The sequence below is a fragment of the Drosophila hydei genome, unplaced genomic scaffold (genome assembly GCF_003285905.1).
Source record: "Drosophila hydei strain 15085-1641.00,03,60 unplaced genomic scaffold, DhydRS2 tig00000172-arrow-pilon, whole genome shotgun sequence".
In the NCBI taxonomy this organism is placed as follows: domain Eukaryota; kingdom Metazoa; phylum Arthropoda; class Insecta; order Diptera; family Drosophilidae; genus Drosophila; species Drosophila hydei.
The window spans coordinates 1,449,708-1,477,500 of record NW_022045682.1 but is presented as its reverse complement, the minus strand read 5'-3'; the positions used below and the strand labels follow the sequence as shown (position 1 = coordinate 1,477,500).

At 35.9% G+C, this 27,793-nt stretch overlaps 2 protein-coding genes and 4 non-coding genes across 6 annotated transcripts; 5 read left to right on the top strand and 1 right to left on the bottom strand.

Annotated features, from left to right (window-relative positions):
* Positions 1-1,290: 1,290 nt before the first annotated feature.
* Positions 1,291-1,362, top strand: Trnac-gca. Its single transcript has one exon. It is a non-coding gene; the product is annotated as a tRNA-Cys (tRNA).
* A 106-nt stretch (positions 1,363-1,468) lies between these two features.
* On the top strand, positions 1,469-1,540 carry Trnac-gca. Its single transcript has one exon. It is a non-coding gene; the product is annotated as a tRNA-Cys (tRNA).
* Positions 1,541-1,650: 110 nt separating this feature from the next.
* On the top strand, positions 1,651-1,722 carry Trnac-gca. Its single transcript has one exon. It is a non-coding gene; the product is annotated as a tRNA-Cys (tRNA).
* A 162-nt stretch (positions 1,723-1,884) lies between these two features.
* Trnac-gca lies at positions 1,885-1,956 on the top strand. Its single transcript has one exon. It is a non-coding gene; the product is annotated as a tRNA-Cys (tRNA).
* Positions 1,957-6,012: 4,056 nt separating this feature from the next.
* LOC111599319 (vesicular glutamate transporter 1) lies at positions 6,013-16,460 on the top strand. Its single transcript, XM_023314933.2, has 8 exons — positions 6,013-6,135; positions 6,946-7,259; positions 11,549-11,879; positions 13,372-13,608; positions 13,935-14,585; positions 15,148-15,333; positions 15,406-15,624; positions 15,691-16,460. The coding sequence occupies exons 2-8, from the start codon at positions 7,210-7,212 to the stop codon at positions 15,913-15,915; spliced, it is 1,899 nt and encodes a 632-aa protein (XP_023170701.2). The 5' UTR covers positions 6,013-6,135; positions 6,946-7,209; the 3' UTR covers positions 15,916-16,460.
* A 3,652-nt stretch (positions 16,461-20,112) lies between these two features.
* On the bottom strand, positions 20,113-27,417 carry LOC111599314 (lipase member H-A). The gene is made up of 4 exons (XM_023314924.2): positions 27,357-27,417; positions 21,010-21,750; positions 20,284-20,452; positions 20,113-20,218 (listed from the first exon to the last, which is right to left on the bottom strand). The coding sequence occupies exons 1-4, from the start codon at positions 27,415-27,417 to the stop codon at positions 20,113-20,115; spliced, it is 1,077 nt and encodes a 358-aa protein (XP_023170692.1).
* Between the last annotated feature and the right edge of the window lie 376 nt (positions 27,418-27,793).

The following is a 27,793-nucleotide window of genomic DNA, read 5'->3' as shown; positions in this document are numbered from 1 at the left end:
AAAGTAGCTTTCTTATATTTTATGAATTTTGGCTTCTGCAAAAATATAGAACTTAGTTTATAAAACTAGTTTTAATTATATTAAAATATTTTTAATATATTTGTGTAATTTATAATACATACATAATAGGTTTTTTCTCTTATATCTTACAATTTAAAAAATTTAAATTTTTAAATGCATTTCTATATTTCAAGGTTTCAGCCATTGCTAAGCCTTTCTTTTCATGCTCAACAATCAATACAACAAATAAATTTCATATAGAGCTTTTCTTTTCACACCAAATCAAACATCGAGGCTATGTCTCGATTACGCACAGTTGAATTGAAAGCCGTGAGACAAACGCTTCTATCAGAGTCTTAAAACTAATAACAGGCAAAACAACTCGAATCCCCTTCAAATACGTACCGCACGACATGTGTGTGTGTGTGTGTGTCTCATATCTGTGTTGCTTCCAGCTATTTGCACACAAACAAAAATAAATATTAAATCTCTGGCTGACGAAAGCGAAATCGTTTTGTGCCACAGAGAGAGATCTGCCCGCCCCAGAGTAGAAAAAATCACCCTCAGGTTTCGATTTACGGTTTACGGTTTACGGTGGCACGCGCTTATCGAGCTGAGAGCAGCGTTTAGTTTAGTTTGTGATTGAGTGGGTGGACGTGTGGATTGACAGCATGAATCGGCTAAATCAACAAGCAAACCATATCCATGCCCATTCGCTGTTGACCAAGCTTCAATTTCAGCTCTGCTCGAGTAGCATACTTTTGTGGGCTCCAGAACTGCTTCTGAAGGGAACTTTAAAGCCGCTTCGCTAGCTGGTAATTAAAACCGAAAGCCTTTTGCTGTCAGCTATCCATAAGCGGATAAGCCAAAATGTAACCCATTCCAATTAAGGATGCCGCAACGAAAAGCCATACATCATTGAAGCCACGGGGAATCCCAAACAAAGATGACAACGCGCAGCCGGAGAGAAAAAGTCTACCAAAAGTTATTTTGTAATTAGTGCAAGAGTTACAACAACAACAACAACAACAACAGCATCAGCAACAAATTGTTGCTGACTGAAATTGAAGTCGACTTCTGGGCGCCGCTGCACTAATTACCGCTGACGTGGCTCTGCCTCTCACTGTCGCTCGGTCGCACGGTCGCCTGTCGCGCCTGTCAACTCAAGTTTGACACTTTTTTCGCACAATTTATGAGGTAGGGTAGACAGCCACGCCTACACATTAGAGAGGGCTGCACAGTGGGCAGTGATCAAACATTTAAGTTCAGCTCAAAAACCTTTTAACGTGTGGGGATATAGCTCAGTGGTAGAGCATTCGACTGCAGATCGAGAGGTCCCCGGTTCAAATCCGGGTGTCCCCTTTTTTTTTGCCTTGTATTCCTAGCTGAACCTAAGGCTCGTCCTTACCTATTAGAGATCCTTTTATAGCTTAAATTCAAGAGAAGCTTACAGATCGGACTTGAACATGGGGATATAGCTCAGTGGTAGAGCATTCGACTGCAGATCGAAGGGCCCCCGGTTCAAATCCGGGTGTCCCCTTTTATCTTTTTTGCCTTGTATTTCTAGCTGAACCCAAGACTCATCCTTATTTATTAGAGAATTTTTTATAGCTTAAATTCAAGAGAAGCTTAGAGATCAGCCTTGAACATGGGGATATAGCTCAGTGGTAGAGCATTCGACTGCAGATCGAAGGGTCCCCGGTTCAAATCCGGGTGTCCCCTGTTTAGTGATCTGTTTTGTTTGTTACATTAAAATAAATCATTTATAATAATAAAAACAAATTGTAAAATTTTTAGCTAATATTTTATTAAAATTACATTAATTTTTATAAATAAACAAGAAAAAGGAAATTCGAAAAAAAGAATAGGATAAACTTGACCTGTGGGGATATAGCTCAGTGGTAGAGCATTCGACTGCAGATCGAGAGGTCCCCGGTTCAAATCCGGGTGTCCCCTAGCGAAATAAGTACTTTTTTAAAGTTTATTTATTTGACAATACCAATTTGACTTCGTATTATTATTTAAATTAAAGGTGAGGCCCACTGTGCCTCGTTGTGGCATGACACTTGAGCTGCAGCTCTATGGTTGGGCTCTTAGTTTAGAGTTTTATGAGCGCGCAATTCGATTATTCTTCATTTATGTCAATCAATGTGATTTTTGTTGCGTGCTTTTGGGCGCAGGATGCGCACCCTTAAGCGTTCTGTTTAAATAGTAAAACGGAAGTACACGCACACACACACCCACACACACAGACACACAGACTGCCAAAAAATCTGGAAATTTAATATCATATCAGAATATTGTTATTGTTGCTCGTTGTTTTGGTGCCTTAGAGTCTCTGCTTTTGTCGACTGTCGTCTGGGCGGCTCTCACTTCCTGTTGGGGCTGGATGGATGTATCCTTTTTAGCCAATGTGATGGAAAAAATGTTGTGAAACTCCTTTGCGGCTATGGATGGGTCCGTTTCTGTTGATTTTCATTTCATTTCCCAGCTATTCGCTGTAGTTGTTTACATCCGCAACTTTATTATAGCTTTTGGCTGAGTTGCAACTGTTTGTCTGTTTGTCTGTTTGTCTGTTTGCTCTATGCTTATGAGGGTTAGGCCAATGCGTCGTATTAGCAACGTCGTCAGGGCAGCTGTCCAGAGACAGCAGCAGGTCGGAGGGTAAAATATGGAAGTACTTAGAGATGAGAATTCTAAGAGCCATAGGTTTTTATGGATTATGAATTGGTTTGCTTGCCTGAGCTATGGGAAATGAGGCAGTTGGCGCGAGTGTTTGCTTAGATTAGTAGCTACTTTTAATGGAACTGCAAGATGCTTCATATAGGATTTCTATGATGGCCATGTGAAATGGAATTGTACAGAGCCATATGTATATAGACTTACTTAGCTGAGGAGCATAATGGCGTTGGAGGAAATTGCTTAACTTTTCTCATAAATTATGAAAAAATATTAAATTTATTAATATAATTTAAATTAATCAAGTACTAAAAATGACTTGCATAAGATTACAAATGTTCTTAAAAAATGTATAATCCATCAACAAAATATTTATGAAATTGTATATTAATAATAATGAAATAAAAGTTAAACACATATCTTAAGATATAAAAAAAATATATACTAAAAATGTAAATTTATTACTTTTAAGACAATAAATTTAAAAATTAAAATTTTAATGCAACTATTGATAACTATTTTTTAATCAATAAAATATTTAATGTATAGCTGAAAAAAAAATAATAAATTACATTATATATATTTAATTTATATAAAACAGTTTAATATATATATATATATATATATATATATATATATATATATATATATATATATATATATACATATATATATATATATATATATATAAAATAATAAATTAATTATATTATATATATATATATATATATATAATTATGTATATATATATATATATATATATTACATGGATTTAAATTAAATTTATATTTTTTAAAACTAATCTGTTTGCTTGTTATATATGTTATACGTTTCTATTAAAAAGAGTAAGACTCAATTGCTATATATTTATTTTTAATTTATATTTACAACAATTTTTATTTATGTTATTTATCTTTAATTTAACAATAAATTCGATTGCTCAGTTAAATTTAGACAATTTCGACAAATTACGAATAAAATTAATTGAATTGAATTAAAAGTAAAGACAATGTTTTGTCATCTGATTAAAGACAATCGATTTTATTCCACTGATAAATTGTCACAATTTATTTGCAGTGAATCCAGAAAACTCGTCATAAATAATGTGAGTTGATATAAATTTGTGAGCAAACACGCAGCATTCAAATAACTCAAATGACAGATAGATCGTTGATTTAAACTGGTCGCTGACTGGCATCACGCTTGGCCAATCAATAACAAATGCGAGCGATACATAGAGAGGCATGTATATATATATATATATTGCAACATAAATCGTGGCAACACGCAAGCAAAGCTATAGAAAAGCAATTGAAGCCAAACAAAGTAAATATTCAAAATGGCTGACACTTGCGCTATATAACAGACAGTCAAGGAATATATATATATATATATATATATATATATATATATATATATATATATATATATATATATATATATATATATAAATAAATATATATATGTTTATTATGTACTATATATACACAATTATCTGTAGCTAGCCAAACAATGCCGCATGTGCATGGCAACATGTTAACGCCGAGATTCACATTGCTCGCATGGCACATGCCACACATAGCTGCAGCTATGTAGATATTCAGATATATATGTATGTGTGTCTGTGTGTCTGTGTGTGTGCGGAGGTGCACGCTGATTGGTGCTTGGCTGGCCCAGGTGGTTTGGCCCCCACCACTGGCAAAAGGCGACCTGCTACACTGTTGCCAAAAGCAACCCTCGACCAATGCTGACTGCCAAAAAATTCCTGCACATCCTTCAAGGCTGAGCCTGCGCAGCTGCTCCACTCGAGCTTTTCACCACAGCACGCTGTGTGCGTTGGGTGCGAGCGAGACGGCTGACAGTTGATTATGCTCGCCGAGCATAAGCTGGACCAAAGCATCCTGGACTGGCTGGCCAGACAAGAAGGGCAAATGCTGGCGTTGGCGTTAGTTTCACTTCGTGCGTTGTCCTGCTGAGGCCAAAGCCAAGCGCCGCAGCGTTAGTGCCCAGTGAGTGTGTGTACAGATATAGTGACTATATCCTATACATATATATTTATATGAATATATATATATATGTATATAGCTGTCTATAATTATTAATAAATACTATAAGTAATAGAAAGTGCTTTGTTGTTAACAAAAAATGATAGTTAAAATCGGTTTCTTGGGACAGAAAATCCCACGCGTTCGACTTCCAGTCAGTTGCTATTCCAATTCCAGTAGTCGAAAATTTCCAGTGTATATACCAAGGCAGCAACCCCAGCTAGACTCTATATATATATATGCATATAGCTTTTAGATAGAGACAGCTGCTTATGTACTTGCTACATTATGTTGCAACTGTCGCATTCGCTGGCAGCGCCAACGTTGGCTACGCTCATTGTCTGATCCTCGCCTGCTCGCATGCTCATCCGAGCTGCTGCACAGTCTTCAGACAGAGTTGAACGCGGATCGTCTACAAAAATCGAGTCTCGTCGTCGTCGTCGTCGTAGTCGAGCCAGCCGCCGGGCTCGTCTTCAACTCTGTCTGGATGTTGTCGCGCCTAGCATTAGCTTAGCTTCGCTTTTTATTTTAATTACGCTATAATAAAAAATGTAATTTATTTTAAATTTTTTCTCCTAATTTTACGGGTTGTGTGTTGCCTAGAAAATGTATGAAACACTAACTAAATATAAAAATATATAAATATATAAATCTATAAGCTAATCTAGAAAAAATTTGATATTTTAACTAAATTTATATTAGCCTAACTCATTTAATATTTTTAATAATTCTACAAAACTCTATAAAATCTACAGAACTCTCTATTAAACTAACCCAACTTCACTGAATACAAAAAAAAAAATATAATTATATAAACCCAAAGTCTTGTGTCCAACTGAAAATCTTCATAGAATTCTAATTCATTCTAACTCTATTTACATTTTTAATAAAGCTAAAAACTCTATAAAATCTATGAAACTTTATATCAAACTAACCTGACCTCCATTAATCTAAAAATGTGCTTTATCTCACGTTTGCGTCTAACTTTTAACATAAAAACTTAATTAAATTTGAACTAATTAAATTAAATTTATTTATTTTTTTAACTATAAAACTCATAAAACTCTTAAAACCTAAAATTAACATAACCTTAAAATCTTTATAAAACTTCGATTCTTTTTTTTCTTCCTTTAGCAGCGTAACGTGTTATGTTGTAAACGATTTGAGCTACGTCTAACAATATAAATATATATCTATAATCTGTGTACCTTATTTGTGATATCATAACCAAAAAAAGAAAATAAATAAAATTAATTTTAAAATATTATAAATTTTGTTATATAATTTTAAAATTAAATATTTAAAAATAACTAAAGCGAAAGTAATAGTAAAACAACAACTGGCTTTGGGATTACGTGAGGCGCTTACATAATCGAGCAGAGAAATGGATTACGCAATACTCGCGAGCAATGTAAGTGAAGGAAGGACTAAAGGTCAAGTGTTGTATGGGCTGATTGAATATATAGATAGTTATTGATTTTTTTGCTTCACTTATCTATACTGATATGATGTTGTATTTATAGACTTTTGTTAGGATTAATGGTGGTTGAGTGGAGTTGTGGTAATGGACATATATAGAAATATATATTAACATTTTTCTTTACCATAAATTTAATTGAAAAATTACAAAACAAATTTATTAATAATGCAAAATATCTTTTTTCATTTAAGAATTATTTATTGTTTCATTTTAAAACATATAAAATTGATTTCAGCATTATCTTTTAAATTTAAATTAAAATAAAATAATAAACAATATTATTTATTAAAAACTTTTCAACTCTTCAGACTACTCTCTTTTTAAGTTTTAAGTCATTTAAGTTTTCAAATAGGTTTAAAAATAAATTCTTTCGATATTCTTGCAATTAAACTTATAATAAATTTAAATTAAAATTATAATTTCATAATTAATGTAGAACTTAATTTTACCAATTTTATTTCTTTCTGGCACAAATTCATCCTGAATTCCTGACAAACATTTTACTGCGACAACTTTTTGAGCACCCTCTTCCAATTCCAAGACCCACAAAAATTCAACTATCAAAGGGCTGGCAAAATTTATGGGCGTAAGCCGCTTAAGAAACATTTGCAGCCACAAGTGAGCGACAAATGTGGCAAATTATGAGACTTTGAGCTCTTTAGGCTTTGCTTATCAGCAGCAAAACACGAGGCAGACAGTAATAATGAGTGCTGCAACTCACTTTCTCATTACTTTTGGCAGGCACTGTGAAAATGCAGCATCAACACCTTTTCAACAACGAATAACAACAACAACAACCACAGGAAGAAGAGCAGAGCGAACGAACCAACCAAAATTGAGTTATAAAATTAGCCCCGCTGCGATTCGACACGCTCAGAGAGTAGCTAAAAGCTAAGCCGCCGTGAAGTAGGCAACAAAATATTTATGCGCACAAACGATAACAATAACAACAACAACAACAGCAGCAACAACAACATCCAGTGAACAAAAACAAAAAGTCGCATCATGAAGGGCTTGACGGCGTTTAAGGAGAAGGCGACAGGCGTTTTCGGCGGGTGAGTAGACGAGCGGAACGAAACGAAACGAAAATATCCTGAACAACAACACTACACAACATAATTTGGGCCGGGACAAAAAAGAGAAAATCATGAAATAAATTTGAGTTTTCATAACAGTTTCATAAAAGCCAACTAACATTAACAAGAGGCTAGTTCTTTTTGTTTACTTTCAAGACCTTTGTAGCACAGTGTTAAAAATGATGAGTGTGCAATATGCCGAGACTGAAAGATGAATGCAATCAAATGGCTTTGGCCAAAAAATAAACCTGAATGAAAAATAGGAAAAAATTTAATTTAACGCAACGTTGATCAGCAACGAGTCGAGACACACGACGCGTGGTTGGCTGAACTTGACCATGCAAAGAGGGCAAGTACTTAGGTAGGTGGAGAGGGGGGCCACAGGACTTAGCCGGCGTCGCGAAAGTTGGGCACGTGTCGCCGTCGCGCGTCGTGGCGAGTCGCAAAGTTGTAAAAATTATTGGCATGCTTAACAAGTCATTAAAGAGGCCACAAGAAGTTGCAGCTAGCTACAGCCTGTAGTCAGTCAGTCAATCTGTCAATCAGCCAGCTAGGCAGTACGCCAATCACTCAATCAGTCTACCCGCCAGTTATGAAGGCAACGGCATGCCGAGACGTTCACCGTTAGCTCAGGAATTCCGTACACGTTGCCTGCTGTGGCACGTGCTTCTAACGGAAGCGAGGCAAGCAGCTGCCCCTGTGTGTGGCTCATGGTAAACAATACAATGGGTGAGAGCATTGCTGTGGAGCGTAACTGACTGCGTAATACTTGTTCAGTAGCAAAATTGATTTTTGATGAGCAATTAATTGTGGAACAGTTCGATAGTCATCCAAAAGTTGATTATTCCAGCTCTAAGACCGATTAGAATATATGGTTCTAGAATATTAAGGTAATTTGATATAGTATATAGTTCACACTGATTAGATATATAGTTTTTGATTGATTCATAGAGGAAGTCAGACAGTTACTTTGGTTTCTGTCTGGGATGCATCAATGCAAGTCGATCTCTAGGCTCATTTGTAGAGAAGCTCAGAATCAATCCACTGGGCAAAGTTTGAGTGTCTAGCTGAACACTTGAGGTATATAGTATCGTTTGATTTGCCGCGATTTTAGACATTATTTTATATAGAATAGTTGGTCTAACTGCAAAGGACATAAGCTTTAAAAATCTTATAAAAGAGCTTAAGCTCTGAAGCGTTTGTTTTCACTGCTTTGCCAGAGTCGGAGTCGGAGACTGGAATCCAAAACTGCGAAGGGTTATGAAGAATACTTTTTATTAATTAGGTATATAATTTTTGGCTTAATTTATAAAGGAACTCTACAGTAGTTATGGAATGTAAAGGCACTCCACTGTTATCTACCTGGAAAATATTGAGTTTCAAGCTATATAACTGCAAAATATATAATAGTCTTGTTTGATTTGTGCGCCCTCAGGTAGAGTAAGAGCTCTATAGCAATAGACTCACAAGCCATAAAACTGCCAACGACATAGTTTATCCTGCCTTGCTAGGCTCTCTTCAGTAAAATTCCAGATCTCTAGCTCCAGCAGCATCAATATAAATTGCCATGATATAGTGAAATATATAGTAATTCTAGAATTGTTACCACTTCAATGTGTTTCAAGACGAGTCGTCTACACACACCCAAAAGAGCCCATTCATTGGTCAAAAGAATTAAACCCAGCTCAAATCCAATATACTCTTTTCACCACGTGAACGAGTATGCAGAATATAAAGAGTCATGAGCATATTGACTCACAGCACAAATAGTGTTTGAATGTGAGGTATGCAATTTTTATGGGCACGCGCCTGGCAACAGCAGGACTCGATTACTCGTACAACTGATTTGCTCAAGGACTTTTGCGGGCGGGGCGTGGCTTAAATTAGAAATTGGAACAATAGGTGATAGCTCGTTTTCATTAAGGAATGTGTGTGAAGCATTAAGAGGAAAAGGAAAAAAAGTGTTGCATACCAACAGGCAGTCAGGCAGCTAGGCAGCCGGGAAGTCTCCTTGAAATTCAAAAGGCTGCACGCAAATGAAATTGATTTCGACGAGCTCATTGAAAACGGTTGCCAGGATCTGTGCCTGTAACGCTGCCTGCGCCTGATGTCGAGTGGCACTCGAAAGGCGCGCGCGAAGAAATTGAAATGCGTACAGCTTCAAGGACAAGTCGAGCATTGTGTCGTCAGCGAAATTAGAATTGTCGAGCTGCCTTCCAGTTGGAGACGCCGAGTCGTGTCTCTGACAGCTCAAGTCAAATATTTTGCCCCATTGCTCGACTAATGGGCGCGCCCATTGTGGCCCCAGTTAAAGCCAGGCCACAATAACCTTCAACTCCTCCTTCATTGCTGCCAAGACAGCGGCGCCAGTTAGCCATAATCTATGCGGCGCCAAAAAGTCTCCAACATTTTTACTGACAATCAAAACCCGCCAAACAAATGCCTGCAACAAAAAAAACTTCAGCAATAGTTTATCAACAAGGCCAAAAAAGCAAGAGAAACTGCAGACAGCCAAGGAAAAGTGAAGTTCTTGGCATGAATTTCAAATACGCTTGCCAAACTACAGATGACGCATGGCTAGAAGAATTTGGTATTAAATATAGTATATAGAACATATATATCTTATAGCTCAAATTAGAATTGTGTTCAATCAATCAGTTAATCTGTTATTTAGTCAATCTATCAGTCAATCAATCAACGGACTCAGTCAGCTAGTGATTAAGCTAGATAATTGGTCAGCAGTTGAGTCACCAGCCCTGTCAGCCAGTCAATCAGTCTGTCAGCCAGTCAGTTGTTAAGTCCATTAGGCAATCAATCAACCGATACATAAATCTGTTAAGCTCTCAGTCAATCAATCAGTCTGCCTGGACTGTATAACTAAATAAGTCTGTCCATCAATCATCCTAACAGTCAGTTGATTAGTTAATTATTTAGTTAAATCAATCAATCAAACAGTCAGCACATATGTCCATCATTCAGTCAGTCAATCCAGCAGTCTATCAGCTCTATATCAATCAGCTAGTACATTGTTCAGGCTGTCATTAGTCAATCACTAACTGAATAAAATTATTAATCAATCAATCAGACCTAGACTCAGAAAATCAGTCTTTCAATCTATCAATATATAGAGATATCTAAAAAATAATCAAGCACTTATGATATTTGCTACACAAAAGGACAATACACATTAAAGAATACTTAGTCAATCAATGTCAATCAGTAGGTTTATCAATCAGATACCTAATCAAGCTGGCAGTTTGATATAAAAATATGTTTAGCCTGACATTCAATCAGCGCAGTCGAGTTCCTCAATCAATGAGTAGTTTCGTGTCTGCCTGACCAGCTCTGTCAATCAATCAATTAGTCAGGAAGCTAATGAGCACAATCCATAATCAGTCCAAGCTGCACACATTATAGAGCTAGGGCTATCGCTTTTCGCTCCCTCGCAGACAATGTGAGGAAGCTCCAACTGCTCTCACCAAAGTTATATAAATGTGAGTTTGTGTTTGTGTGGATCCATAAATAGCGGGTATAAAATTGGCGTCAGACAAGCCGGCATTAAAGTCGGTCAAGGCGCAAGGACTACGAGGACTACAAGGAAGCTGCGTGACCAGACGAGGGTAGCTTTGGCGTCAGACATTTGAGTTATGTGACAAACGGCGACGGCGACGGAGAAGAGCAGCACGAAAAGAGATATTGAAGTTGGCACAGTAGTGGCTTTTTATTTTGTATCGAAGGAGGTGGGCCATGGCGAGGCGTTTGTCTGGATATTTATGAGAAGGAATGCCAGAGAGACTGAGCCAGAGACAGAGCGAGTTGTTAATGCCACCACTGATGAGGTTATCAATGTTGATGTGTCACTTGGGCTGGGTTAACTGTCGAGCCCCCGATTATACATTAAGCCCAATGCACACAGTCTGTCATCAATCAGTCTTTGTCAGCGTTAAATGCTAGCTTTAAGCCACAATCTGATATCTAAATCTGAATCGAGAGCAGTTTACCTGGCTGGGAAAATCAGTTTTTGGTCTCAGCACTTAATAAAATTGAATTCAATTTCAATTGAATGAATCATCCCCAAGAAACAACGTCCCTCAGGGCAGTAAAATTTCTTGCCCTAACAAGCTGAAAATATTTGTGTTTTTACGCCTCCCCTGAGCCAAATGCCAGACTCGCCCTCACTCATTCTCTCTCTCACCTGTTGCTCGACATTGTCAACTAATTGGCATGAGTTATGTGCTCTCGCGCCTCAATCTTTTGCCTTTTTGCAGCCTGAAGCCGAATATGGAAAAGTTCGAGATATCGCAGAGCTATCATGGCGGCCATGGGGGCTACGAGGAGATGGAGGGCGGCGACCGTGAGGGGCGTGGACCTGGCGGTGGCCACGCCTACGACGACGACGACGATCGACCCGACTCGCCCGCCTCCTTCGAGGAGATCGAACGTCCGCCTCTGCGCAAAATCGACAAGTACTGCAAAGCGGAATGCCCCTGCATGCCGGCACGGTACACCATCGCTACAATGGCCTGCGTGGGCTTCATGATTGCCTTCGGCATGCGCTGCAACATGTCAGCGGCGAAGCTCAAAGGCGAGCACAACGGGGTAAGTTGAAGGATTCAAGCTGGAAAGAAGTTTAACTGAGATTGGAGTTGAGTTCTGAAGAGTTTTGTTTTATTGTGAAATAAATAATTTAAAAAGTTTCTTAAATTAAGTGTTTTTCTTTTTAATATATTTTTTATAGGTTTTAAATAATAAACATGATTCCTGAATATATAAAAAAAATGTTAAGTCATCAAAACATATTTTCATATAGGAGAGCGCAGTGAGAAAAATCTCTGCCATGATATGAAGATCTAAGAAAGTTAAAGGATAGACAAATTTAGTTAAAATACTAGTATTATTTTATATATATTATTAGCTAAAAGTTATACATCTATATTAATATATATATATTAATATATATATATATATATAAATCGAATATTTGCCAAGTGAGAGATATTGAGTTCGTTTCCTACATAATATAAATACATACATATACTTATGTAAATTCTGAAAAAATTGAATATATATCTATTGACATATTTAAAATATATATATTGATTCAGAAGAGTTAAGAATTCTTAAGCAAACAGCTTTCTACAATGGCAGCAAAAGTTATAAAAGTATAATTTCAAAATATTTTCGACAAAAAAAATTGGGAATTAATTTTTTTGTATTTCAATTTAAATATTTTTAAACATCTTCTGTGCATAAATCAGTTGGTTTCGGAAATTTTTCAGAATGTATATATATATAATATATAATAATATATATATAATATATATAATAATATACAATATATAATATATAATAATATTCATTTTTATTGAGCTACACAATTTATGGTTTGACGGCCGACAACGCAACTCAATACTTACTAAACAAATGTAATACAAAATGAAAAAGATTTTAACAAGAAAAACACAAATCATTAAATATGCGACTGCAGACTTGCAGATAACTATATTTGGCGATTGTTTAGTCCTTGGAGAGCGACGTTTTCTTACCTAATCTTACCTTACAGTTGAATGCTTTTGGATGAACGCACGAAATTGCAAAAGCCATAAACAATGAAGGCACAGACGAGCCATCGGTAGACAGCGAAATCTGCTGATGAGCTTTACTAATAATAATAAAAAAAATATTTAAGTATGAATTAAATGTGTTCATTGCACTTAAAGATATTTTATATCAAATTTCACAGTTTATTCAATACGTTCAATACATTTTTAAAAAAAGGTTCTCTAATATGCTCCTAAATACTTCAAAACATTTAAGGAATTTGAGCATGGGAATTCAATTTGCTTCGTTTGATGGCAAAGCTGTTGTCAATTAGAGTGTGTGTGCATGTGTGGGAGTGCATGTGTGTGTGCGTGTTCATATCACTCAAAAGTCACACACAAAGCCACGCCCACACACCCATAAACAGAGCTTCCGTTTGGCGCTCGTTAATAAAGGCCCGCGGCACAAATTTTAATGATTGCGACTTTTACTCTCTCACTCACTTCCTCTCACTGTCTCTGTCTCTCTCTCTCTCTCCTTCTCTTTGTAGACCGTCTTTATGAACTGGACGGTTGCAGTGGAGAGCCACGTGGACTCATCCTTCTTCTGGGGCTATCTAATAACACAAATACCCGGCGGCTTCATTGCATCCAAGTTTCCAGCGAACAAGATTTTTGGCCTCTCGATTGTCAGCTCCGCCTCGCTGCATTTGTTTGTGCCGTTTGCCATGACACTGATGCACGGGCATGTGGTGATAGGCGTGCGTGTGCTGCAAGGACTCTTCGAGGTGAGTCAGAAACATCTATCAACCATGAACCACATATCAAATGTACCAAATCGAATTCGTTTTTGAGCAGATCAAAGCCAAGGATTACGCGTGTAGCACTGGGCGGGGTAGCAGAGCCCGGGGGGTTGGTTTGTTGTGCATGTCAGGGGTAAGGATTTTTGTTATATGATAAAGCAAATATGTGAAATGAAAACATATTCCGGATTTGGGGCACACACACAGAAGGCAAAATAACAAAAGCATTTATTTTAATGCGATTTCTTTTGTGTCTGTTTGGCAATCATCTTTTCGCCTCACTCACTCTCTTCTCTCTCTCTCCCTCACAGGGCGTAACATATCCAGCTTGTCATGGCATTTGGCGTTTCTGGGCGCCACCGATGGAGCGCTCTCGCTTAGCCACCTTAGCCTTCTCCGGGTCGTATGCGGGCGTCGTGGTGGGCCTGCCACTGTCTGGGCTGCTGGCGGATGCTGTGGGCTATCAGGCGCCGTTCTATGCCTATGGCACTTTCGGCATCATTTGGTATATGTTCTGGATCTGGCTGTGCTTCGAGAATCCGCGCAAACATCCTGCAATTAGCATACCCGAGCTGAAGTATATCGAGAAATCGCTGGGCGAATCGGCGCATCCAACGATGCCGTCATTCAAGACAACTCCGTGGCGCCAGATGATGCGCTCGATGCCCGTCTATGCCATCATCGTGGCCAATTTCTGTCGTTCCTGGAACTTTTACCTGCTGGTGCTCTTTCAATCCTCGTTTCTCAAGCACAAGTTCGGCTTCAAGGTGGAGGAGGCGGGCTTTGTGGGCTCGCTGCCCCACTTGATCATGACCACAATTGTGCCCTTTGGCGGCATGCTCGCGGATCACCTGCGTAAGAACGGCATCCTCTCCACCACAAATGTGCGCAAACTCTTCAACTGCGGCGGCTTCGGCATGGAGGGTCTCTTCTTTCTCTTCGTGGCGCACTCCCAGACGGCGGTGAGTTCTTTATGCCTTGTATTTATAAGGATTAATAAGTATTTCTAAGACCTTTATCACTTACAATAAATTCATATTTATATGAATTTTGTATATATTTTTTATTATATATATATTTTTGGTTCTTTGTTTATATATATATATCTATGTATATCTTTAAGAGCTTTATATATTTTTATATATGTGAAAATATAAATATTTTATTTTTTTTATATGAGAAATATATTTATAATATATATTTATATATTTAGAAATATATTATTTACATACATATATGATTTATTTTTATTTTTATTATTTATAGAAAAATTGGGAACTTCTTAATAATCTTTATTATTTATGCTTAATTTAGAATTTATTTATTACTTATATATTTTTTTAAATATATATTTTAAATTTGATATTTTGTAGAAAAATTTGAGGTTTTTAAAGAAATAAATAATAATTTTTACCTGTAATTTTATTTAAGAAAAAACGGGATATTTTTTCTTTATTAATATCAATTATTTATTACATAAATATCTTGTATTTATTTATTTATATTTATATAATATTTTCTTAGACGGGCGCCATGTTTGCCTTGACCTGCGGTGTTGCGTTCAGCGGCTTTGCCATCTCTGGCTATAATGTGAATCATTTGGATATAGCGCCTCGCTATGCGAGCATATTGATGGGCTTGTCGAATGGCATTGGCACCTTGGCTGGCATTATAGTGCCCTATGCGCTGGATGGACTCATCCAGGCGAATGTAAGTGGCAGTGGATTGATAGCCTGCAGAGTTGTTCGGTTTCAATGAGTTTTATCTATATTTTGTCTATAGCCAACTGGCTGCTGGACCACGGTGTTTACTTTGGCCGCCTGTGTTCACTTGATTGGCTGCACTTTCTATGGCATTTTTGCCTCCGGCGAGCTGCAGCCCTGGGCCGAGCCACCGGCTGAGGAGCAGCAGGTGTGGGCACCGCCAGCGGGCGCCATTACCCATGGCGACGATCCCAGCCAGGCGGGCATGATGGGCAACTACATGAAGGAGACCTCATTCGTAAGCCAAGCACGCCATGCATTAGGCACACTTAATACCTTTTTACTTCTCGTCCCACCCCTGCAGGGCGCACCGGAGTACACGGAGCAGAGCCAAATGCAGCAATCGAATGCCATTAGCTATGGCGCCACCGGGCACGTGGCCAACAATCCATTTGCATTGGCAGCGGGCGCGCCCATTGTCGAGGAGCCGGCACAGCCGAGCGAAGGCTATGGCTACACGGACTACACGCAAGGACAAGCGAATTCTTCGACGAATCCCTACGAACAGCAGGCCTATCAACAGCAGTAAGCAACCACAACTGGCAGATCAACTGATATACAATTAGCTTTTAGTTATAGTCCGTTTATTGTTTGTTCCTGATGGGGTTGATTTGTATATAAGATATAATACCAACACACATATAGATATATATCTGAAACTGAAATCGAAAAAGAACTTCAGGCCGAGTCTAACGAATTTCTATATCGAAAAAACTCTCACACACACACAACACACGCATACACACACTCACTCAGCACACTAACACTATGAAACTATGTACCTAACAGAGCAACTACATATTGTACGCGTATACAGGACACAAAGGATAACGTTAAACTTGGCCCTCAAGAGCAAAGCACAAAATCTATAGCCTACTTTTAAGCGTCGCTTGCGCAGAACTCTATTTACAAGCTACAGCAAATCGAGAAAATATATGAATCGAAAGATAATTATTATAATATTTGACATTTGTGTATATCATAAACAGACATAATCCAGGCACACACAGCACGTCTCAAATCGTTATGAAATATTATTATAAATAATTTCAAACTAACTATATAGACACTATATATACACATATATTATATAATAATAGCGAATTAATTGTTGTTAGCAGTTAATAATGAAAATTATATATAAATAAAAAACTGCAAGTTTTATTACCGTTAATGATATTCAATGTATATGATAAAGACACGACTTCAAATGTCATTGATGTCTAAGCATTAGTAAATTTTAATCATAAACTTATCTAACTAAAAGCTAAGCAATTGTTGATGTTCGGCACGAATGATAAACATTAAAATTCATATGAAAAAGACAGTATACTTCTACCATATTTAACTCATAATTATAAATTATATAATATTTTACACACATAAATAAATGCTTTTGGTTTATGGCACGACTCGAGCAATGGCATGATATAGGTACTAAAACACACATATAGTAGCTTAGGCTAATAAGTAGCTAGCATTAGGCGCCAATAACCTCAGAATTGGTCTTCATATGCTCTTCAATCTTCATCCTACAATTTGCTTCATATAGACATACACAAATTATACATAAGCAAAAACTTCTGCTGGCTTAAAACTTGACAAAAAAATTATTTTTTTTTAAATTTTTCCTAATATTTAAATCTTTTTACATTTTTAACTGCACTTACATCAAATTTAGGGCACGTTTTTATTGTTTTTTTTTTTACAAAAGTAAATATATTTTTTTTTTAATGTGAAATATTAAAATATAATTTAAATGTATAATTTTTGACAAAAAGAAAAATATTTTTCAAATATTTATTTGAAAGAAAATAAAAGCATAACAAATCTTATAAAATTTAGTTTTCATAAAAAAATTTTAAAATAATCTTAAGCAAATAATAATTTAATGTTATTATTTTTCTTTACATTTTAGTGCATACATTTTGAGGTCAGCAGTTGTTTTTGCTTATATAAATTTAACTTAAACATTTAAAAACATTTTAACTATTTATTATATTGATGCATGTTTAATAAGAAGACGCAACAAGAAGAATCTTAATGTATATAAAACAAATAATAGCACAATATAATATTAAATATATATTTTAAGAAATAATATCAAATATTTTATTTATCAATATTTATTTAAATAAAACTGTATTACCTTTGTTTATTATGAGCACATTAACATTTCAATGCACCAAATTAGATTCTCATTATATAAGTATTATTAGGCGCAGATTTTAAATTGAATATAATTTTTATTTTTGATGCACTTTCTTAGTAGACATATTTTTGTACTGTAAATATTTTATATCAAAATATGTTTAATTTATTTTGACTTACTTTCAATATTAATGCACTTTTTCTCAAATATTTAAATTATTATTTTAAATTTGTGAAAAAGTTTGTTTGTTAAGAAATATTAAATTTATATAAAAAAATTTTAAGTTTTTTTTATTTTATTTTTCAATATTTGTAAGTTATAAATTTAACACTTAATTTTAGTCTTTGAGCAAATTTTTGATTTTTAATTATTATAAATTATATTTTTAGCACATACTCTTATTCATAGTTTTTTTTCTTTTTTGATGTTTGAGCACAATTTGTATACACTCACTTTTAATTTTTTTTGCATATTATTTTCTTTCTCTATAGACGCACTTACTTTCTGTGGCAACTGTAGAACTTATATACAACGCATATATTAAATGTATTATATTATTGAATATACGAGTCATATATACATTACTTACCGATAAATTTATATATATATATATTATATAAATATATTTATAAAATGTAATATTAAACAAATTATTCACAATTACACCACTATGTATTATTAAAATGTGAAAATTTTCTAACTAAAGAGTCAATTCTTATACCGTAATTTGTACAGAGCAGCGAATATTATATAAATATATATATGATTATCTATACATTAATATTATTTAGAGCATAGTTAAAAAACTTAAATTTTAATTGTTATATGTGTTGTTGAACAATGACTATAAACTAAACAAAGCAACAAATAACAACCAACTGCTTGTGAAAGCGACAATAAATAGTTACATAAGCTTTGTTAATATATATATATATATATATATAAAAAAAAATATATATATATATATATTTAAAGAAATAATATTTTATTTTTAAAGTATTGAAAATATTAGTTGGTTTAAAATTTAGACAACAATTTTGATGCTTTTACTAAGAAAATTGGCAGCAAATGAAAACTTTCGGCCACTGGGGCGTATGTGTAATATTAGCATTAATCAATTCAAGTCTGTACATATAAAAGGCATTAAGATGCGCTCAGAACTATTGTAGTTATTATTGAATACATAGTTATATATAGATATGTATATGTGTGTCTCTAAAAGTTAAATCAGTTCTTGACAGGAGAGATGAATACAAACGAGGCTCTCAATTGTCATTTAGCTGTATAAACTGGAATGATATTATTTCCATCTATATAGTTTAATTTACATTATTTTGAGAGACAATAAAGCTCTCAAGGCTGTGTGGACAATAATAACAAATATGTTAACAAAAACGCCACAGTGTTTTTTTGTTTTACAAAATATTTCCATATATACGAAACTCTAGCTAAAAACCTCTTACGAAATACTTGTTGAACATTTGACCGAACAGTCTGTATATATATATATATTTATATATATATATATATATATGCAATATAACTAGCTAAATGCCATCATTAAATGCTTTTGTGAGTAATTTAAGTGTACATAAAAAATTAAATTCATATTTAATTAGTAAAAAATATAATAAAAAGAAATCATAAACTGGCAAATCGGAGCACAAACTGCAATGAATATCACTTAAAGCCCATTAACCGGTTATAACTAGGGTACTATAACTATGACTATATATATATATATATATATATATATATATATTATTACAACCTCATCTATTTGTCAGACATATATAAATATAGACGCACAATTAACAAACCTTAACTAAGAGAAAGCTGCGGCTAGTCGTGCTTCAAATATTCTTTTCAGAAAAGAAAAAGAACTTTTGAAAAGTCTATTAAACATTTATATTCGTGCTATGTATATATATTTTAATTGAAATTTAAATTGAAATTGAAAAAATATATGTATTATTTATGTGTTCTGTTCAACAACTAGTAAATGTATAAAAAACTATATATATATAAATATAAAAGTAAATCAAGCTCCCTTTTCTGGCAACACCCGCCCAATGTTGTATAATTTTATGAACTAGTCTAAAAAAGGTATTCAAAGTATTTATGCCGATATCATTCAAACTAATTACAAATAATATTTAACAAAATACAAATTATATTTGATTTAATGCCACAAAATTCTTTCATAGGCCCCATCAAGCAACCCGACTATACGAACCACATATAAAGGCTTAACAAATTATACCTAAACGAAAAAATTGTATTTGGAATTCAATAAATGAAACATGTTAACAAATTATGCCAAAAAAAAAACAAGAAGAAAGAAAATGCAATTGATTGTTTAAAACATATTTTTATTTCTTTTAGCTAAATTTAATGATTAGATTTCGATTTGTACAAGGCGCGGACAACGACGATGGCGGCAGATGGTAAAAACTAAGATGAAAGCATCGGGAAATAAATACAAATACTCATAATTAGGAGACAACGAACTAACATCACATGAGTGCTACGTCACAAATATATCTATGTAAAGTATAAACAGACCCCAGCCGATCAACGTCTTACGCCCTGGTACTCCCCATTGGCTCGCCCCTTGCCCGGAAAGCCGCGTGCAAAGGGCGCCTTCGCATTCGTCGTCACATAGTAGTTGCCACGTGCTCTGTGTTTCAAATAGCAGTTATAAAATATATAAATTAGTGATTTCATATTTAACATGCGACTTACTTGTGCGAACAGTGCTCGCCCATGAGCACATATTCCGAGTCCTTGGGCTCGCACCAGCCTATTAGATAGGTGAATAGATTGGGACAGGGCCCCGCATAGAAGCCTCGTTTCGTAGTTATCGACTCGATAAAGTACGGCGTGACCTTAGTGTGATCGCAGGCCAAGGTTTCTGAAGTGTGCCAACATTTTAGATTAGTTCTCCTCAAAGGCAAGAGGTTTAAAAATCCTCAACATCTGATAAGCTCCATATCTTTTATATATATCTTTCAGCTACACTTCTTTTCGATAATTGTTATCGATAAACATAAATTAATATTTTGACATTCAACATCCTCATGAGTTCAAAGAACCATATTGAATATAATTATGCATTGATGCATTGAGTCATAAACTAATATCGATAAATATGTTATCGGTTAATCTTGATCTAAAAGAACACTAAGCTTCTGCAATAAAGGCCTTCGACTTAATATTTATGTAATTTACAATTATTTAAGACTGTTATAATATATAATTTAGGTCTCGTTTTGCTTTAATGAAATATATCGATAATTCACATTCGATAACTTTTTATCGTTAATAGATATGATCTCTCAATTTCTATGTTTGCTATTATTCAAAGTTATCCTGGTGCAAAGTCTCATTAATCTCAAGCCATTATCAATTTATCGATATTCGATAACATTTCTATAAACTTAACCTGAGTTACGCCCCCAATCAACTTACGAAATAGCGTGGCAGAGCCTACACACGCTGGCTGCCTGGTGCCGCCATTGACATAGAAGTCGGCATGTCCGCTCGAGTGCCACTGCCCCAGAATGCCGGCACCCGTGTGCATCACATCGACAAAGTGCGCATCACTCGTGTCCAGGTCCCGTGAGTTATTCGCGCCCGCATAGAAGAATATGGTGGGATCCAGAGCCGTTATGCGTCCAATCTTACCTTCCTCGGGCTTCAAGAAGTTGGCAACGAGGCCCGCAATGTGCGCGCCCACGCTGTAGCCAATGAAGTGCAGGTCGTCCGGCTGCACGCCACGCGGATGTCGCGCCAGATACTTAACCAGCTGCGAGATGCACAGACTGCCAAAGCGTGGCGACCATTCCATCTGACTGAGGCACGGCTCCTTCACCGCATTGCTGTAGTCCACGATGATGATGTTGTACTCGCCGATGCTGAAGTACGCCTCTCGCAGGTCCGGGCTGGGGCTGAGCATGCGACCGCCGCCAAAGCCATGGATGATGATCTTGGTGGGATGTCGTGGATTGAAGTGTGTGTAGTACAAGGCATTCGGATCGAGCACATCCAAATATTCAGGCTCCTCCTGAGTGCGTCGCGTATACAGATAGAATTGTATCTTTGGATGCGGGCAGCGATAGGGTTTCTCGAGGCAAGAGTCTGTGACATAGACTTGCGATTGATTTTGGCCCGCAGCCACAGCGGCAGCCACAACAGCAGGGTTTTGAGCAGCTGTGAGAGAGGGAGAATGAGAGAGAGTGGTAGAGTGAGTAGAGAGTGGGGGAGAGTGTGGGCGAGAGAGAGAGAGAGAGAGAGAGAGACAGATTGTGTTAGTTGTCGGAACACCTTCACCTCCGGCTGTGGCTAAACGGGTTTTTCTTTATTGTCAGGCTAAATTACATAAGAGACATTGAATGTTGGCGATTTTGTGGCAAATGCCGATGCGGCTGCAATTGCCACATTTGCCAGCAGTTGCTGCCACATTTCTGCAATTGTGGCAAAAGTAAAAGTCAGCCAAAAGCGAACGAAAAAACGGAAGTGTGCAACAAACACTCGCATCTGCTATTATTTCCAGTTGTTATTTCTGCTGTCAGCTTGTTGTCAGTTGCTGCTATTTATAACACAAACACCGTGACGTGACATAACTGGACGCTGGCAGCTTCGATGTGTCCAATGTGTGCGTATGATTCATGGCAAGAGCCATAAGGAAAACCCATATTCAATGAGCTCATCTGCACAGCTGCAACAGTCGTAAAGTCAAGCTTTGTTCATTTCCGTTCACATAAAGAACTAGTTCGTGATCGTTAATAGCTTCAAATGTTGATATATCGAATTTATATGACAAACAAGATTGGTTAAACGCCTTTTCCGTTCATGCATTTCTTTTATTTATACTTTGGTTCATATGCGGAACTAGTTCATAAGTGATAAAACATAGGTGACATTTATTATTTGTCATACTATATTGATTTGCTTTCTGGTAGTCGAAACTTATATCTTATGTCTTATATTTCGGAACTAGTTAAGGAACTAGATGCGGAACTAGTTCGCAATTGATTATTGAAATCTTAGCTATACATAATCAAATGGTTTACACTTATTTTAGTTATTGAAGTTATTGTATAAAGCATTTTCATAGTTCCTTATTTTATATTTCAGTTCATATGCGGAACCAGTTCAAATTTGATAATAATAATAATAATAAAAATCAATCACTTTATTATTATTCCCGTTTTTTAATCAATGTTAAAATTTTTTTATTAAGTTAGGCTTTAAAAACTAGTTCGGTAATAATAAAATTTTTAAGTGCTTGTTCGACCAGCTTTGGGGATAGGTTCATAAGCATTTGCTGCCACTGTCAGAAATCCATTTATTTCTTAGTTGCAACTACAGATTATTTTATATATTGGAACTTGATTTTCTTTAAGCAAATAATTTTGAAGGCAATTCCAATCTTTCTAATATACAATTCAGCTGAGCCACTGAATCCAGAAGTAAATTCAGACGGAACAAATTCAAGCCAAGACACAGGCAACACTAACTGACAGCCAAAATGTGAGACTCGCGCGTACAAAATTTCATTACGCTTTGAATTTTTATGGCCTTATTAAAAATGAAATATAATAGTTATATCTATATATACATACATAGATATACATATATATAGATAGAATCGACCTTCAGCTAACAACAGTCGTTGGCCAATTGGCCCACTTTGCTGTGCTAAACCAGCTGCTCGATGTTGTAATGCAACCGGTCTGCAGCGCCCGCAGTTGCAGTTGCAGTTCAGTTCACACTAATCACTGTTCATTTCACTGATCAAAGATCGGTGATCTGTGAGTAAACTGCGCCTTTTAGGGCAGCCGGCATTTGATATCAGCTCACCTCATGGCATAGTAAGCGGGCGGCAACTAGTTGAATAAGCTGGTCCGTCTTGGGTCTGGCTGACATCTTGTCATGTGAAATGTTGTCATAATGATTTTTCGAATACCCTGTAAACAATTGGCAATGCTGATGGGGTATATTGGCTTTGTCTGCATCTATGACAGGCATTAAAATATAAAATTTATATTTGATAAGCATTTATTGACTTCTATTCAGCAATTATAAGTTAGACGAAATCGATAAATATCGATAGCTTGACTCTTGGCTAGATTGGATTATAGATTATAAATCTTACATATGGAATTTCTTGTTATAAAAGCCTAGAGCTTAGGTTTGTTGCTTAATAGTAATAACTAATTATTTATCGATAAATATCGATTTTAAGTAAACCCTGCCTTGATCTTGAGCTCATCTAATAGATTCTTAGAGTGTGTAAGTGTGTCAACAACATATTTGCTATGCGTGGATAGCTTGTGGTGAAATAAGAGCAATATTTTATAATAATCGATAAATATCGATATCAATGGAAAGTTAGTTGAGCATGTTTATATCATATATATGGAGGTATAGATTAGGTTACATCAACTATGATCAATTTAAGTAACTCAATAACTACCAGGTATCTAGTAGTCGTGCACACCTGACTGCACTCGCTGTTACAGGTTTTGCCTCTTTCATTTTGTCAACTTAAGCATGCGACATGCGATTGTTTTGCACAATCGCCAGCAGAGCCCAGCATAATTCAGTTTAGTAAATGCGTTTAAGCTCTGACCAGCTGGCTGAGCGGTAGAGCAAACGGGGGCGTAGCGCTGCAGCTCCCCCGCATTGCAATTAGCAATGGGCCGGAGTCATGTTTCTGCCTCACTTGCGACGAGTTTTAGGTTTTCAGTTTTCAGTTTTCAGCTTTTCTGGCCGCTTTCATCGCTTGGGCAGCGAACCGTTTGGCGAACGTCTTTTTGTGGCTTATGTAAGTCGGTTTTTCGGACGTGCACTGCGAGTCCGCTGCCAGCATTACAAATGCCAATTAAATGTCTATTTTAGTGGGTTTGTTTTTTCGGCAATGTTGAAATCGTGAAATACACGAAATGGTCAGCCGGAAAAGTCAAAATGAAAATTTAGCTCCAGAAACCTCAAGAGCAAAAAACGGAAGCGACAAATGCGGAAGACACAAGCAATGGCCAATGGCATGCTAACGGCCACAGCAACAGCAAATGCAACAACTGCAACAACTCTTGAGACTTGACTCATCTTTTTGCTACGTCTTTGTCTGTAAGTGAAAGATGGTTTTTGTTTTGGCCTTTGTTCACTTTTAAATTTGTATTTTTTAATTTTTGTTGTTGTTGTTAATTCGTTGTCCCTTTGTTGTGTTTACAGCTTCTGTCTCTCTTTTAATTTTTGTTTATTTTCAGTCGTTTTTTTATGGGTTTTTGTGTTGCGGCTCAAACTGTTTGGCCTGCATCATTTGAAGTGTTTTTGTGGTTTTTCTTTGTTTTCCATTTCTGTTGACCAGCAATGCTTTATTGAATCTCATGTTATTTTCAAACTAAGGTTTCTTAGAAGCTATGCAACTGTAGTTAAGAGCGAATAATTGAGCTAATCTGAGGCTTGGCAGTTAGAGCTGTTAAGGCAACTATCAAATCTAATCGGAGGCAGGCGTTTATATGAGGTGAAAGAGAGAGTTGGATTTATGGCTTGACAGGTGGAATATATATGCTTAAAAGATTGTGGTATATATATCTATGGATGGCGTAGCAAATCGAGGTTAAGTTAAATTTCTACAGATTCCCTTTAAGCCAACCTACAAGAGATGTGGTCAGTCGTTAAGCCTCGAAATTTCCTGATCTTTTAGAGGTAAAATCAATCTAGTTTTAAGCAGAAGAACACATATATAAGTATATATTCCCAATCAGTAAGAGTTTATGTGAGTTTTGTGTTTTCTACTTGTTCACAAAACTTGCAGCACAGTGTAATTAGAATGCCTCAGCGTAGCTCAACTCGCTTTGATTACACTTTTTTGGCTTTTCAAGTTCTGTAAGAAGGTCAGCAAGCATTTAATTGTAATTGAAGACAATTAAATGCTTTAATTTTGTTAGCTAATAATGACTTGAGATTAAGGAACTGACAAATAAAAGAGAATATTCATTTAGCTTAACTAATGCACTGTCTATCAGTTGAATCATAGCCATATTTTGTTTGAGGTAATATACTTCTTACAACATTTTCCCAGAGCTCAGCGCACGTTTTATAACCTTAGCCAACTACACTGCACTTTAATTGAAGAGCAGCACTTGACTTTGGCATTCAGTTCGTTGCCTTCGCCTGGCGTCGTGACGCGCACTTTTGCAATGCGCATACGCCCCATTAGCCGGTCGCGGGGCCAGAACAGCGATTTGATGTCACCTTTGACTGTGGAATTGCCCTAACAACAACAATAATTAAAATACGAAACAATAATAAAATGGCACGCTTAATAAACTTGAACGCAAATTATTGCGAAATACAGCAGCGATGGGTGTCAAGGTGCAGGCAGGCAGTCAGCATTTGGAGCCAAATACTAATAAAAATATGAATATATATGCAATGCTGTGATATGTGCGCGTGTGTGAGTGCAGTTGAACATCGGCTGATAGCACAATTAATTAACTGGGCCACAAAACAACAGCTGATGCCGGGGCAAGGCAACTGCACAAAGCTTTTTTGCCTTAGATGAATTCAAAATATGCGTAACAAATTCATAAAACTGATTCACAGCAGTGAAAAGAAAAAGAAGACGATAAAGAAACAGAAATATAACAACAATAACAGTGAGTGGTAAAAGAAACATTGGCTTTTGGCCAACTGACCCAAGGCACAGTGGTTCAAGTTGTGTGAATCGGAATTGAATAAATGTTTTATAAATATCTTCTCATTTTTTTTTTAAGTTTTTATGCTGTTCTATATATATATATAAAGCCAATTTCGAATTTTATTTATATATATAAATATATATATATATTTTATTTTACTATTTTTTAAGCCTAAAAAATCATTATTTTTGTGAAACCTCAAGTTTTGCTGAAGAACTTGAGCTCCTTAGGTCAAAGTCAAATATTTTTATATTTTCAAAACCTAACAAAATTCGTTTTATTTTAATATTTTTATTATGAATTGGAATTCCAGTTTCTTTGAAAAAATTATACACTTTTTACATTTATTAAAGTCATATTAAAAAATTATTTTCAATTGCTTCAAACTTAAATTATGGATAAATTTCAGCGGAACTTTTAAGCCGGCAGAACGTGGCCAAGACTAAGCTAACTTTCGCATATCTGGCTTGATTTACTATATTTGCTATATTTTTATTTGATATATAAATCAAAATAAATATATATATTTATTCCTCTTCTTTAAATTTCTGTCCAATTGGCTTTCGAATTTAGTCAAAGTGCACAACTTTTGCTCCGATTTCTTTTCAGTCCGCCCAGACTCTTGAACAGTGTGTTAAATTCGCAGCTACAACACGTTCGACCTGGTCACAGACAAAAGCCTTTGGCTAAACAAATAAGTTGTTATAAAAAGTTATAAGTAGTTGCTTGTTGTTGTTGTTTGAGTACGTGTTGCGGAGAGCATCAACCTTAAAGTTGTTCAGGCCTTTAATGGAAATCAATTTCAAAATATTGTTGCTGAATAATATGAGGCAAGGTCGACGAATCGAAACTTTTGATGGCCTAATGTCATAAAGAAAATATTAACAGCAAATATTTCGCAATTCATGTGCCTAAAATTGAAAACGCAAACAAAAAACACTGAGATGAAAGCCGCAAGAGATGTCATAAATGCCAGCAGCTGCCCAGCAGCCAGAGCGAAAGTAAAAGTTTAGCTTAAACACAAGATTTCTTTTTAGCACAGTGCCTACATATATGCATATATATATGTATTTAGTTGAGTGTATATATATATAGATGTAAACAAACCGGCAAAGTCCACAATGAAGACGCTGAAGCTGAGCCACAAGCACAGAAGCCGCCAAAACATATTTATTTTTCTTTCAGTGTTAAACGCACGTCACTTTGATTTGTGTCAATTGCTGTTATATAAGTTGGAATTTATGAACACAAAAGCGAGTATATACAGACATATATATACATATATATCTTCTGATAACTATTTGCTGTGTGGGTCAAGGTTTTGCTGCCTTTGACATTTATAAGCAAAATGCAATTCGCGTCGCTTTTGTTTACTTTAGCTTTTTTTTATTTATACACGAATGCAGCAGCTGTTGCGGCGGATGCTGCAGCTGGTCATTGGACTCGGCTAACACTCTCGATTTCAATTTCAATGCACAACCAGCTGTCGCGGCATAATGCCGGATGCTATGAATATGTTAAAATTAGCGGGGCACGCGCGAAAC